At 32.0% G+C, this 14,075-nt stretch overlaps 1 protein-coding gene across 1 annotated transcript in view; it reads left to right on the forward strand.

Annotated features, from left to right (window-relative positions):
* The first annotated feature begins 921 nt into the window (after positions 1-921).
* The window catches only part of LOC143052863 (peroxidasin homolog), a 32,719-nt gene continuing 19,565 nt past the window's right edge, over positions 922-14,075 (forward strand). Inside the window, exons 1-4 of the mRNA XM_076226003.1 lie at positions 922-968; positions 2,390-2,554; positions 12,089-12,199; positions 13,156-13,269. Of these exons, the coding sequence (XP_076082118.1) occupies positions 923-968; positions 2,390-2,554; positions 12,089-12,199; positions 13,156-13,269 (436 nt within the window). The 5' untranslated portion in view covers position 922. The remainder of the gene's footprint in view (positions 969-2,389; positions 2,555-12,088; positions 12,200-13,155; positions 13,270-14,075) is intronic.

Here is a 14,075-nt window from a genome sequence, read left to right on the forward strand (position 1 = left end):
TGACTGTAAAAGGTAAAAATCCCATTACAAAGGAGACAGCAAACCAACTCGATACCATCTTAACAGTTCAATAATGTTTACTGTTTTGAAACGTTTATTATTATTTTATATCGGTTGAGAATAAGATTTCCATGGGTCATTAACAAAACAAAACGGACCAAAAACGGTAGTTAACGAACTTTTACATGATAATGACCGGTTGGGCGTGGTTTCCGGCTGATAATGACCGTTGGGGCGTGGTTTCTCTGTTAAGAGAGATGTACCTTTTATAAAACATGTTCCTGTCTTTAATATTATATTTAAGTTATTGAAATGTTTATTATATTTTTTAGTTAATTATAAAATTAAAGATAACTTGATTAAGTATTTATATACTGAAAAGTTGCACTAAAATGAATGGCAGTATTACTATGACTGGTATTCACTCTTTGCCATATAAATCGTACAACAACTCGAGTTCGCTTTAGGCGTTTTGAATTTATGAGAATTTTCAAAACATGGTTTCTCAATGAAATAAACATAATAAATTTTGAAAAACTGGTCATTATCGTGATACATGAACTGCCCGTAGGACAGTGGTATTGACTGCGACAGCAATAATGACCTCGCCTTCGGCTCAGTCATTATCACTATCTTAGTCAATACCACTGTCCTGTGGGCAGTCCATATATCACGATAATGACCAGTTTTTCAAGAACTATTATATAACTCAAACACTCCATACACTGTATGATTATCGTTTACACAAATTTATCCAATAGTGTTTAATGGCGTCCAGGAACTGAATGCATTTATTATAAATACGTTAATAATAAGTACTACAATGCTTGGACTTTTCCATCACAACAGTTATCGACATTAGTTTTTGTTTTTGTCCTTATCATTATTAATTAATAGTTTATATATTTATTTTGTAGGATATATGTCTTTGATACTAGTTTTGGTGTTAGAGACATTAAAGCTAGTCGGTGAGTATAAGCTATACTGGTTTATTATAAATATAGTAATAATGAAGGATATAGCACTCGTCAAAAGACAGTCTAACTCCATTATATGCCCCAAGAAGAAACCCTAAAATAAGATATTGTATCCTAGCATGTTTTTCGAGAAAAAAGATTTCAACATAAACAAAAACACCGGAGTGTCTGCATCTTTATTTTATTCACTTTCAATCGCAGAAACCTTGCATAACCAGTGTTGAATTATGTACATAATTGTCTATCATTAAATACAATGATAATCTTTTCGGTATAAAGCTTGTTGATCTTCTTAGTTTTTAAACCCATTTTTCAGAATCATTATCATTATCTCTTTAAATTCAGTGTAAAAATGTTCCTTTTTCAGATGGGTTATGTTTTTATTAATAAGTAAGTGTAGAAATTTGATGTGTCATCGGACCTATTTAAAGAGGCATTATCCACAAGTAAAAAATACTTATTTTACAATCATCAAAGAAGGCGAAACAGTGAAATAAAAATTCGCTTTAATAAGTCAGTTTGGATCAAATTTGACCAAAAAAAACCTAATATCATCACTGATGAATTATTCACTTGTAAGTGAAAATTTTGACCTCATTGAATCCGTATTCGTGTGACTTTCACGATAGGAACTAATATATTGACAGGACTTTACACTACCTAATTAGTCGATTTTATAATTGGTTCATAGTAAATAAAGATACGATACGGAAACGGACATGTGTTAGAAACGTACTCACTGCTGTTTGTCAAGTATTTGTTCGCATTTTTTTATTGCCTCTTTTTTTTTAATTCCATCACGCCATGGTAATCCTTAATCTTTGTCACGTTACATGCAATAATGGAAAAATTAATAGAAACTGGTATCTGCAATATTATTCATAGATCCGCTGAGATGTATACTATATTGCAGATCTAAAATAATTAGACAGGCAATTATATATTGTTATCTGTTCTGCATCAAGTTGTCCAGCTGCCATAATTCAGCCAAGGCTGATCTGCCTTCTATGCAAGCATTCTTTGTGAACAAGCAATTGTGTCGCTGCAGATCATCAATAACTGACTTACCAAATTTCAATTTTGAGTTGTCCAATATATCTTTAAATAAGTTGGACCTCAACTGTTCCGTTATGATATATAATAATAAAAAATGTTATATTGATGTCAAATGCTCAAAACGTATTTCAAGTGGTTGCATACTTTTGATCGATTGGTTTCGTATAATAAGCTAGTGATAATGAGTACCTACAGTTACATAATTGCAATTATATAACAACAACAAAATATGAGTAATTTACATTTTATATTTGGCAAGTATTTAATTGTATGGTAACATTATATAAAAACAAAGAAAACCCTTAATTGAAAAAAAAAACTAATACCGATTTGTTTACCTTGTTATCTTTTCGCAGATAGTTACTATATGTGTTTATGTCTATGCTTGGATGCAGACTTTCCGGACAAGTGGAATGATTTGCCTTTCAAAAATGGGGTTTGTGAAAATCGCCACATGGAAGGATTCTGTCCATACACCTGCAATGTTGGATATACGGGCGATTGTTGTCAAACTTCCGTTGGTAAGTTTTTTTTAACTATAAGTTAATGTAAATAAAGACTGTTCAAGGAAAATAACAGAAGTTGATCTTACTCCTTTATATGTTTATTGAGGTGTTAATCGTTGAAACGCTTCATACTAAACTGCTGTGCTCCTTTATCGGTATAACAACTCTATTAAAATATTAAAAAAACATTCACTAGTTAAATTACATTTGTATGCCTCAACCATAACACTATTTTAATTGTTTTTTGAACTAATATTTTAACAGTATCATGGATAGCAACTGTAGTCATACAATACAATAGTAGTACAAAAAAATCATGGATAGCAACTGTAGTCATACAATACAATAGTAGTACAAAATACACGATATAGAAAAATAAAGACTAGGCAACACGAACCCTTACAAAAACTGCGGTAGGCAGATCCTGCTTCACATGTGGCACCGTCGTGTTGCTCATGTTATAACAAAACTGGTAAATAGTTTAAATCGGTAGTTGATATTTGTGAAAATGGAACGGGATTGTAGTACTGACATAAGGAACATATCAAATATAGTTTATGAAACGGATATTCCATAACGGTAAACTAAAGCGTGATGGCGTCTGTAAATTTAACGAAGTGATGATTTCATATTAAGGAATTCACCATATCTGCACAAAGCTTATTAATTGTCTTTTAAAATCTTCATTTTATGTACAACTGTTGTTCAACCACAGTTACATATCCGACTCAAACCAATTCAAACTTAGAGCTATCATGTTGGAAATTGCAAGTGACGTTTCACAACAAATCGTTTTGAAAGAGACGAAAAAGAGAAACAATTCCTATCAACATTTCCCTTTGCCGACAAAGTAAAGGTCTTGCTGCCGTCATCCAATCACTTTGTTTGGATTCATAGACTACATATGCAGGATATGTGTCCTTTCAAAAACCGATACAATGATGGATCTTGTTGTGCTTCACAAAAATTCTTTCTAATCGACATCAAGTTTATCAGCAATCAATGCCGGACTTCAAAATTATTGCGCAATTATAAATTTCAAGGTTGTGTTGATCAGATGCGGATACTAAAAAACTGACAAGTTTTGTTAGAATCCATATAATCTACGACTCTTTAATCTGTAACAGTATTAAAATATTTGACGTTTGCACAAGTATTACCCATTCCAAACTAAAAGACATTTCAAAAGAGTTTGTATTGCTTTGTTTGCAAAAAAAATGTCAATTGTAATTACAAGAATCTTGTCTTTAAAGGGAATAAATCCTACTTAGAAAAAAATAACTCTGGTACATTGTAAGAAGTTGTTTAACAACAAACTATCGGCATACTAGAACCGTCTTCTTGCCGACTTGTGCCTCTGTTCTTATGAGGCTGAATTCATACAAAAACCTGTCAGTAAGAAAGAAAAAGCGAGCAATAGCCTTTAACTTTACTTTCTACTATAAAGATGATGTTCTCTCACTAAATAATACAAATTTGATGACTACGGTGAACGTATTCATCCCATATAAATTGAGGTAAAGGATACAAAAGATACATTTAAATCTGCCTCATATCTAGTCTTCATCTAGAACTTGACAACGAAATTCGTTTCAAAAACAAAACGGTACACGAAAACAGATAATCTCAGCTTCCCAATTTAAAATTTCCATATGTATGTAGCAACATTCAAGCAGTGCCTGTATATGGGTATTATCTCACAATTTGTACGACATCCCGGGCTTGTAATTCATATCATGATTTCCATAAGAAAGAATCCCTGCTCACAAGAAATCAATTAACACAACAGTTCTAAGTGGTTAAGTTAAAATCATCCCTTAATTGTATGGATACCATCACAGGTTGGTTGACAGTTATCGAATACTTGTATCACACTGTTGAGGATGAAATTAATTTCCTTCTTCAATGTCCATCACTTAAAACTGAAAGGTCTAGTTTCATTTTAGATTTATCCTCTAAATTTACTAATTTTAAAACTTTAAATGACCAATCTAAATTTTTATGGTTTATGTCAAATGAAGACCGATTTGTTAATAACATAATGATTAAGTTAATAGATAATTTAATAAAGACTAGAAGAGTAAAATGAAGTAATAAAACTTGAGAAGCCCCCAGCCCTTCTTCTCTTATACAACGGTACTGATTGTGTTCACTCACTCATTATCTTTGAGAATATATACTGTGTTTGTTGTTTCCCTTCTCTTATATAGTTTTATTTTATTGTCATGTATTGTAATTTCCAATAGTTCAATGTGTACACTTTAATTAGGTCTTTCCACTTTTCCGTGGAAAGACCTATTGGTTTTCTTCTGATTATTAGGTCTTTCCACTTTTCCGTGGAAAGACCTATTGGTTTTCTTCCGATTATTATTTTTTTTTTCTTCCGCCAACTTTTTGTTCCTTCGCAATTTTTTTGTTTCGCAAGATGTCGCTTAGATATATGGTATATGATATCGAGCAATTAATACGCTTTTGAAACTGACACCGCGTAACCAAAATCTTTTCAATGTAAGAGTTATCTCCCCGAACACTGTTTTTCTTGTGATCGCTTAATATTCGCAACCGTATAAAAAACCGACAAATTTATTTTACCAAATTGCTCGTTATATCCTCAGGATGATTTGATTTATTTTGACCGAAGCTTCCCGTAGACTCCATATGAGAGTTATTTCCCCTTTTATATTTGATATAAGTGATATGCATTTTTAACTGGAAAACCATAAGTGTTAGAGGCCTAGGGTCTTTTGTTTTGAGGTCCTTGGTCCAAAAAATTGAAAATGAGGTCAAGGTCAAAGATCAAGGTCATGATCAAAATTTTGATTTTGGCTTGTTATCTCTTATTTTCAGAAATCATATAAGATATTGACAAAATATTTTCATAAAATTGTTAGTTACGACATGTAGTAACACATAAATTTTAGTCGAAAGGGTACGTAGACATTTGACGTGAGTTTTCCCCCTTTTTATATCTAATATCATATGTATGGTAATATAACTCATAAACAATATAAAATAGAGGACTAAAGTCTTTTGATTTGAGGTCCTTGGTTGATGACCTTGAAATTGAGCTCAAGGTCATTGGCAAAATTAACGTTCTAGATTTTGACCTTTGCTTTTACCTCATATGTATACATGATAAAGACATGGGACATTTTGCAATAGGTTGCAAGCAATGTGACCTTGTTAAAACCAACCGGAAGTGACCTTTTGTTTACCGGAAGTAGCTATTTTTTGTTCTAAATAAATGTAAAAGTATATAGAACCATATATTTTTGGAATCAGTGTCAATTAAACTATCGAACTATACCGGAAATTACGTCGTTTGAACCGGAAGTTAACAATTATCTCCCTTATCTATACCTTTTTCCATAGAAACCATACATTTTTGGAATCAACGTTCAATAAGCTGTCATTTGACGGTTCAATTGACATTTAAAACCAAATTTTTGTTATTTCATATAAAAAAAGATCCTTACTGGTGGAAAGACCATCAATAGTTCTCTGAACAATTGGTTTTTAATTATTATTATTATTTTTTTTCTTCCGCCAACTTTTTGTTCCTTCGCAATTTTTTTGTTTGGCAAGATGTCGCTTAGACATATGGTATATGATATGGAACAGTTATTACGCTTTTGTAACTGACACCGCGTAACCAAAATCTTTTCAATGTAAGAGTTATCTCCCCGAACACTGTTTTTCTTGTGATCGCTTAATATTCGCAACCGTATAAGAAACCGACAAATTTATTTTACCAAATTGCTCGTTACATCCTCAGGATGATTTGATTTATTTCGATCGAAGCTATCTGGAGACTCCATATGAGAGTTATTTCCCCTTTTATATTTGATATAAGTGATATGCATTTTTAACTGGAAAACCATAAGTGTTAGAGGCCTAGGGTCTTTTGATTTGAGGTCCTTGGTACAAAAAAATGAAAATGAGGTCAAGGTCAAAGGTCAAGGTCATAATTAAATTTTTGATTTTGGCTTGTTATCTCTTATTTTCAGAAATCTTATAAGATATGGACAAAATATTTTCACATAATTGATAGTCGCGACATGTAGTTACACATAAATTTTAGTCGAAAGGGTACGTAAACATTTGCTGCGAGTTTTTCCCCCTTTTATATCTAATATCAGTTGTATGGTAATATAACACATTAACAGTATAAAGTAAAGACCTAGAGTCTTTTGATTTGAGGTCCTTGGTTCATGACCTTGAAATTGAGCTCAAGGTCATATGTTAATTTAACGTTCTAGATTTTGACCTCTGCTTTTACCTCATATGTATTCATGTTAAAGCTATTAGACTTTTTGCATTAGGTGGCAAGCAGTATGACGTTGTAAAAGCTAACCGGAGGTGACCTTTTGTAAACCGGAAGTAGCTTATTTTTGTAATAAATTATTGTAAAAGTATTTAAAAACATATATTTTTGGAATCAGTGTCAAGTAAACTATAAGAAAGTACCTGAAGTAACATATTTTGAACCGGAAGTAGAAAATTATCTCCCTTATTTATATCCTATTGTATAGAAACCTTATAGTTTTCGAATCAGCTTACAATAAGTTGTCATTTGACGCTGAAATTGACATTTAAAACCAAATTTTAATATTTTCACATAAAAAAAAAATCATTACTGGTGGAAAGACCATCAATGGTTCTCTGAACAATTGGTTTTTAATTTAAACTGTTATTGTACTGCTCCTCAGGGCGCCTTGATTGAAAAAAAAATCGTTGTTGTTTTTATATCACTGGTATGAAACTGATAACCGTAGCTGGAATTACGACTATCCCAATATGTCGACGGCTTATAAAGGTAAAATCTTTACAGTCTTTTATCTCAAATGTAGTATGGTTTTGTCAATATTTACTCAGTTGCAAGGGGTTTCTATACATCATATTTGAATCGTAATGGTGCACTTGAATTGTCTAAGCGCTTTGAAAATTGCAGTTGAAAAATTCGGGATGATAATCGTAACTCTGACATTTTTCTTGTTTGATAATCGTAATTTCCTTATTGGAAACTGAAAAATAATAAATGTGTCTTTCATAGATATAGGAAGATGTGGTGTGAGTGCCAATGAGACAACTCTCCATCCAAACAACAATTCAAAAATTAAACCATAATAGGTTAAAGCATTTTAATTGCATTTTGTGTGTTTAATGCAAATGTCCAGTCAAACGATGACATTAACGCAAAATAAAAATAAATGAAGAAACTAACAGGTTAATATCTAGGACAAATTTACTTATATATCTCGATTTATAACTGACAACAATATGCATAACCTTTGAATATATACTTGTTCCTGTTAAAGATATGGAAAATGAAGCAGCATGCAAGTCAGTTATTGTGCTAAGTAGATAATATAATTTCTTTCAAAGTTTTAATGTTGTGAGCGTGTTTAAGATTTTTTGGGGGGAGAAAAGAAGAGGAAATAGCAATATCTCATATCCCAAAAGTGCAATCCTTTCAATGCAATGCTCAAAATGAAAGTCCCTTACACAGCATTTTAATATGTCATATGTTTTGCCTCCAATATCACGTTTATAAAAAAAAATCGGCAAAAGCATTTAATGATGTTTCTAAAATTCCAGTGTTTTCTAGTCCAACAGTACATTTGGTTGATTCTAAAGATAACGTGGGAATTGATGGGACAGCAAAATTTATTCGACTGTCTTTTGGGCTGATGCACTCTTTATCTTTCTCTAGCCCTTGATCTTTAAAACCGCGGAAAAAGTGTATTCCTTTCTCTTTAAACAACTTTTTTTTACTGTAACCCAAAAAGTAATAGTATCTATCTATAACGTTATCCCTGTATACAGTTTGGGGAATACAATTTTCAGAAATCAAGGAGAAGATACAATGCAATGTTATCTATCACAGTTTTATCTGCTATACACCTCAAAACAGAGAGAACATCTTCATAACGACCCCTTTCTTTTAGATCGGAGGCAGCATCTTGCAGTAAATTGTATAGGTCAGTATCAAGTAAAGTTGTCTGACTGGATTCATTATTTATTCTTATTTGAGTTAAACCACTTCCTTTGTTACATTCTTTTGTGGGGGCGTCAACCTGTTTTCGTTTGAAAGAAATCAGTTGTGTTTATTTTTAAAGTCGTCCCTTGTTCTTCATAACTTTTAAGTTGTGAAATAAACCAAGAAAAATGAAGTGGCATGACAACTGTTGTTCCTAATTTCTCGCCAAACTCTCTCTGGCGAATACTAAACATTACTATCTTTTTATGCAGGATAAATCAATGTTTTTAACAGTCTTAATCACAAATCTGATGCAGGGTAACACGCCCGACAAGTATTGCCTTATATCGTAACTTACTTTGAAATTGCCTCTTCGCTCATTCCCATATTTTGTGACATTTCTAGTTTTTAGAGTTTTGTGTATTTTAACATAGTTCGAATTTTCCCTATTTCCAAATTTCTTGAAGCTTGTTCACCCTTCATGATATACTAGTATATAGCTGTTTTTATTAGAACTTTTAATAATATATGCACAAAAAGAAATGTTAGAAGATGTTGGAACGTTTTTGTGATTAATTCATCACCATAATTTCATCATATGCTATAGGATAGACGTTTTTAGTGTCAATATCAATCAAACACTATCCAATAAGACTTGTTACCAGGTTTGTAATAGCATGAGAAACACAACGAGTGCCACATGTGGAGCAGGATCTGTTTACCCTCCCGTAAAACCTGGGATCACCCCATTTTTTTGTGGGGTTTGTGTTTTTAGTTTTCTATGTTGATTCTTGTGGTATCTTCTTGCTACTCTTAAATTTTGTATTTTACTATTCTGGCTATTCCTATATGGGAGATTAGCGGAAGAACAATACATGTTGTTATTGCAAGATATGTTGTTCATGTTGTTTTAGTAATTAGTGTCTAATTGGGTCCAAGGTAAATTTCCCTGTAGAATTTAAACAAAAATCATTATTTATATGTAAAAAATGGGATTTTTTTGTTTGAAACATGCATTAAGTAATAAAATTATATGTTTTCATATAATAGAATCCCATCAAAATAAAACTAATTAATAGAAAAGGAGGTAAAACTATTGAAAAAGAAAAAAAAAGAAAAGAAAAGAAAAAGTAGTAAAAGCTTTTATAAGTCTGAAAAAAAAGTATTTAAAAAGAAAATTAATAGTAACTCACACTTTAATCTTCAGCCTAAAAGAATGTATTAATTTCATTATTCTAACAAATTATGATTCTTAGAAATTAAGATAATATCAAAAGTAATGCTAAAAGTGCTTAATTATTATAGTAAGTGTAAGAATTGGCCTAATAGATTGAGCTAAGCGAAATAACTTTGAACTCGGATTACCTGTAAACACTATTAACGTGTTCTCAGTGTATTAACTGAACACCACAAGCTCTACCAAACAAGTAAACATTATTATAAGTAGCCAGATTTTTCCTGTGATGATAAATCTCAGTTTATCATGGCTAATGCACAGTTAGATATCAACAAATAGATTAGGCAACTAGAACTTAGTACACAATTCCTACAAGTTCCAGATAAAGTTAAGACGTGGACACAGATGTTATTGGAATGCTCCACGCGTCACTGCGCTGCAACTATCAACACACACAACTGACCAACAAAAGTTGATGCTAATCACAATCATCACTCAGAGAGAATACAACTCAGAGTAGAAGATGTATTAAAACGTATGAAATCTCGTTGTAAAGATGAACTCACTGCAATTCCCACTATTTATGAAGAAGAATTGGTAAAAACTACGTATACGAGACAGGGAATGTAATGATGACACACAACAACTAGTTGAACATATACCAACCTTCTACTCATGCAAAGACCAGCTTTACAATTAGAGACACATGCTATTACTACCACTACTAACAACAGTAGAAGGTAAAACAGTAGATGGTGAATGGGCTCAAACTATTACTTGACAACCGTTCTTCTTGCAGATGATACCACCAATGGGCGAATGATTGTATTCAGACAAATGCAGCAGACACCATTTACTGCGATGGAACATCTTATGTTTGTCCAACACTGTTCTACCAGCTGTACACTTTCCACGCCAAAGTTGATGGTACTATGTTTCCACTGGTTCACTGTTTCCTACCCAATAAAGATCAGCAGATGTACACAAGGCTTCTCACTAGTATTCGAGATCTATGTAACCAATTCAACATTATACTTCAATCAGCCAAGATGATCATCAACCACGAAATAGCCATCAGAAATGCAGCCACTTCAATCTTCACAGGAATCTAAATAAAAGGATGCTTTTCCATTACACTTAGTGTATCTGGCGAAATGCACAGAAGCATGGTTTGCAGACTTAATACAGTGAAAAGGGCGACATACACCAACTTGTTCGTAGAGCTTTAGTTCTGTCACTTTTACCACCCAATACAATTGAAAATGTTTGGTTTAACGCACTGGAAGACATCAATGATTCAGGTACTACAACACCAACACTTAATTTTACAGACTCTGTAACCAGCTTCTGAGTAGAGAACAACCAAAGCCTGTGGGTAGAACCTGGTATACAACAGAAGGTCAAAGAACAACAAACCATTTAGAAGTTTGTCATGTTAAACTAAAGAAATTAGTAAAGGCAAGCCACCCAAACATCTACAGTATGATCAAGTTGTTGCGACAAGAAGAAGCCTTCCATGCTCTCACATTGATCCAGATTAAGACTTGTATTCTCTTATATGTTCAATTATGTGCAATGTATTAATGTGTGAATGCTATGAATAAGGTCAATTTAGTGTGTTTTTGGTGTTTTGTTTAGTGTAACTCAAAATTAAGTGCTTTCATTCACAGAATGATTTAACATTTACATTCCAATTGCTATTATTTTATTGCATTATATTAATGTAAATAATCGCAATTGCTTGTGAATACCATTATGCCTATAAACTCATAATGTGCTTTAAAATATTATTGACACAAAATGTGCAATGAAATTATTAAATAAAAAAATGTAATAACAGATTGTGATATAAACAAATCTTTTTATTTATTTTACACAAGAATTACCTGGATTTACCTTGATTCATTAGTTCTGATAAGTTTAGTGTTGTTACAACATAGTCCTACATAATCACATTGTTTACATACAAATTCTGGGAACTCCTACAATTTTTTTTACTAGTTTACCTATAACATTCAAAATGTAGGAATAGCCAGAATAAACCGATTATTGTGTACTATTATTTGTTTGTTTGTCTTTATCTTTTTTAGCAATGGTGAATTAAGTTTATTTTCGATCATCGAGTATGACTGTCCCTGTGGTATCTTTCACCTTTTTTGTAGTGCAGGCTTATGACGTTACAAGGCAGCTATCGTGTCAAGGCAGCACTCACACCAGCATTCTGGAAAGGATTTAATATACGGTGTAATAACTTGTTTTACAATCCACTATACATAAATATGTTTAAACTTACTTTTTTAATTCTTTTTCGTATGCAATCGAATGTGACGTACTATGATGTCGCGGTATTATAATAATAAGAAATGCACTATTCTTTTGTTGGAAAATATAGATACTAATGCATGCAGTGACCCAAGAAATCACTGTCAAAATGGTGGAACTTGTATAAGTGCATCAACATGTTTATGTAGTGATGACTACACTGGAAGATATTGTGAAACCAGTAAGTTAGTTTCATTTATATTTGTTTTATTAAGTTTAACTAAAAGTATAGTCTTTTTAACAATTGATAGCAGATGCGACGAATGGTTGATATCCCAGTACGATCTTTTACTTTGAAATTATATGACAGGCCAAATTAAGTGTAAACACGTTGAAGGGCACACAATTTGTTGAATTGCATACAGCAAATAATAAATTTTGAAAACAGATATATGATTTTTAAAACTTCTTAAATGATACAAAGAAATATATTACATGTATTAGCACATGTTTATATTTGAAAAAATATTGAAAACACACCAAAATAACGTACTTATATTGATATTCTGATGATAGGGTAAAACTAAAATTTTCTTCTATTCTAAATAAATACTATTTCGTAAGGGACAGCAAACATGTTGCAGGACAGTACTTTTCAAAGAAAATTTGAAAATAAGGTCCAGTGGATACTTCATGAATTAAATGTTAAATAATAATATATTCTAAATTATGAATAATTTAGTCACCAACTCTGAGTGGCTGTCTTTGTTTCAAAATGTATATATCATTATAAGAAAATTAATATAATTAAAAAAAAATAATAAAACACAAATGACTTTTTATGTAATGTTTGTTATCAGATCAACAAATTTCAGTCGGAATTTAGTGCGTAAGGTAGCGAAATTGTGTAATTAGTGCTTTCCGTCGAACTTGGAACGTACTTTACATTCTAGTACTGCTTATGGTTTATCAATACATGCAATATGACAAATTATTCCGAAATCAATACATCGGGTAAATGTAAAACATAAGTATTATTGCGTCACTTATCTCTTTTGGAATTTTCAATTGTCGATCGCGTGCGTATATTGATTATAAGAGAAATGTTTATTGGTTATTAACAAAAGCATTTTGTGATACAAACAAACACATATTCGCTCCACAAAAGTGGCCAACTCTGAACGGTTTTTCTTTCAGATATCAACGAATGTGCAAGTAATCCATGTCGGCATGGTGGTGTTTGTCATGATGGTGTTAATAAGTTCACATGTACTTGTACTGTAGGATATAATGGCAACACATGTGAAACAGGTATAGGCTAAGAATATAACCAGATTAAATTCAAGTAAATTATTCAGCTATTCGAATATTTGATGGTTGTCTGTATATCCTTCAGTTCCATTTATATTTAATAGACATGTTAATAAAAAGGTGTCAGTCAATGAAGGTATTATCTATCCAACACAATAATACAATACTAGAGAATACATCAACAGAAGCAGCAAGTGAGAAATTGGTTAGTGTATATATCAGGGAAAACAATCTATAATACTAAAATAACGAGGAATAATTTCTCAGCCGTCATGGGGTAAAAACGACAAATCAAAGAATTCATTTTTATATATGGCCAATATAGGACAATGGTGTTGATTAAAAATAACAACACTCCAGACCCTTTTGTTTTCCACATAATTCATATTGGCAATAAATAAGTTCCGGGTCGAATCCGATACCGATACCTCTTGTTTATTCACCTGGTACCTATTACCTTATCTGGACGTTCTGCATCTGACAGGCGCACCACCAAACGGTGTATTTCGAATTTTGCTATATATACACGGGCCATAATCACAGGGTTGACACTACTAAATTCAATCATTGTCAAATTGTTCTCTATTGTAGTATTTTAATCAGTAACCCTTTCTAAGATGACAATATGAATACTAAAAATCTGGACTTAAAACAAGGCGTATAGGTACAGTTTTCAATTTGTTAGCGGGCATGACGTAAATAATTTCCCCTTTTTTATAACAAATATAGGACAATGCTGTTGATTAAAAAATATCCCATTTCAGGACCTTTTGTTTTCCAATTAATTAATATTACCAATAATTGAA

Source organism: Mytilus galloprovincialis, chromosome 11 (genome assembly GCF_965363235.1).
Source record: "Mytilus galloprovincialis chromosome 11, xbMytGall1.hap1.1, whole genome shotgun sequence".
Lineage (NCBI taxonomy): Eukaryota > Metazoa > Mollusca > Bivalvia > Mytilida > Mytilidae > Mytilus > Mytilus galloprovincialis.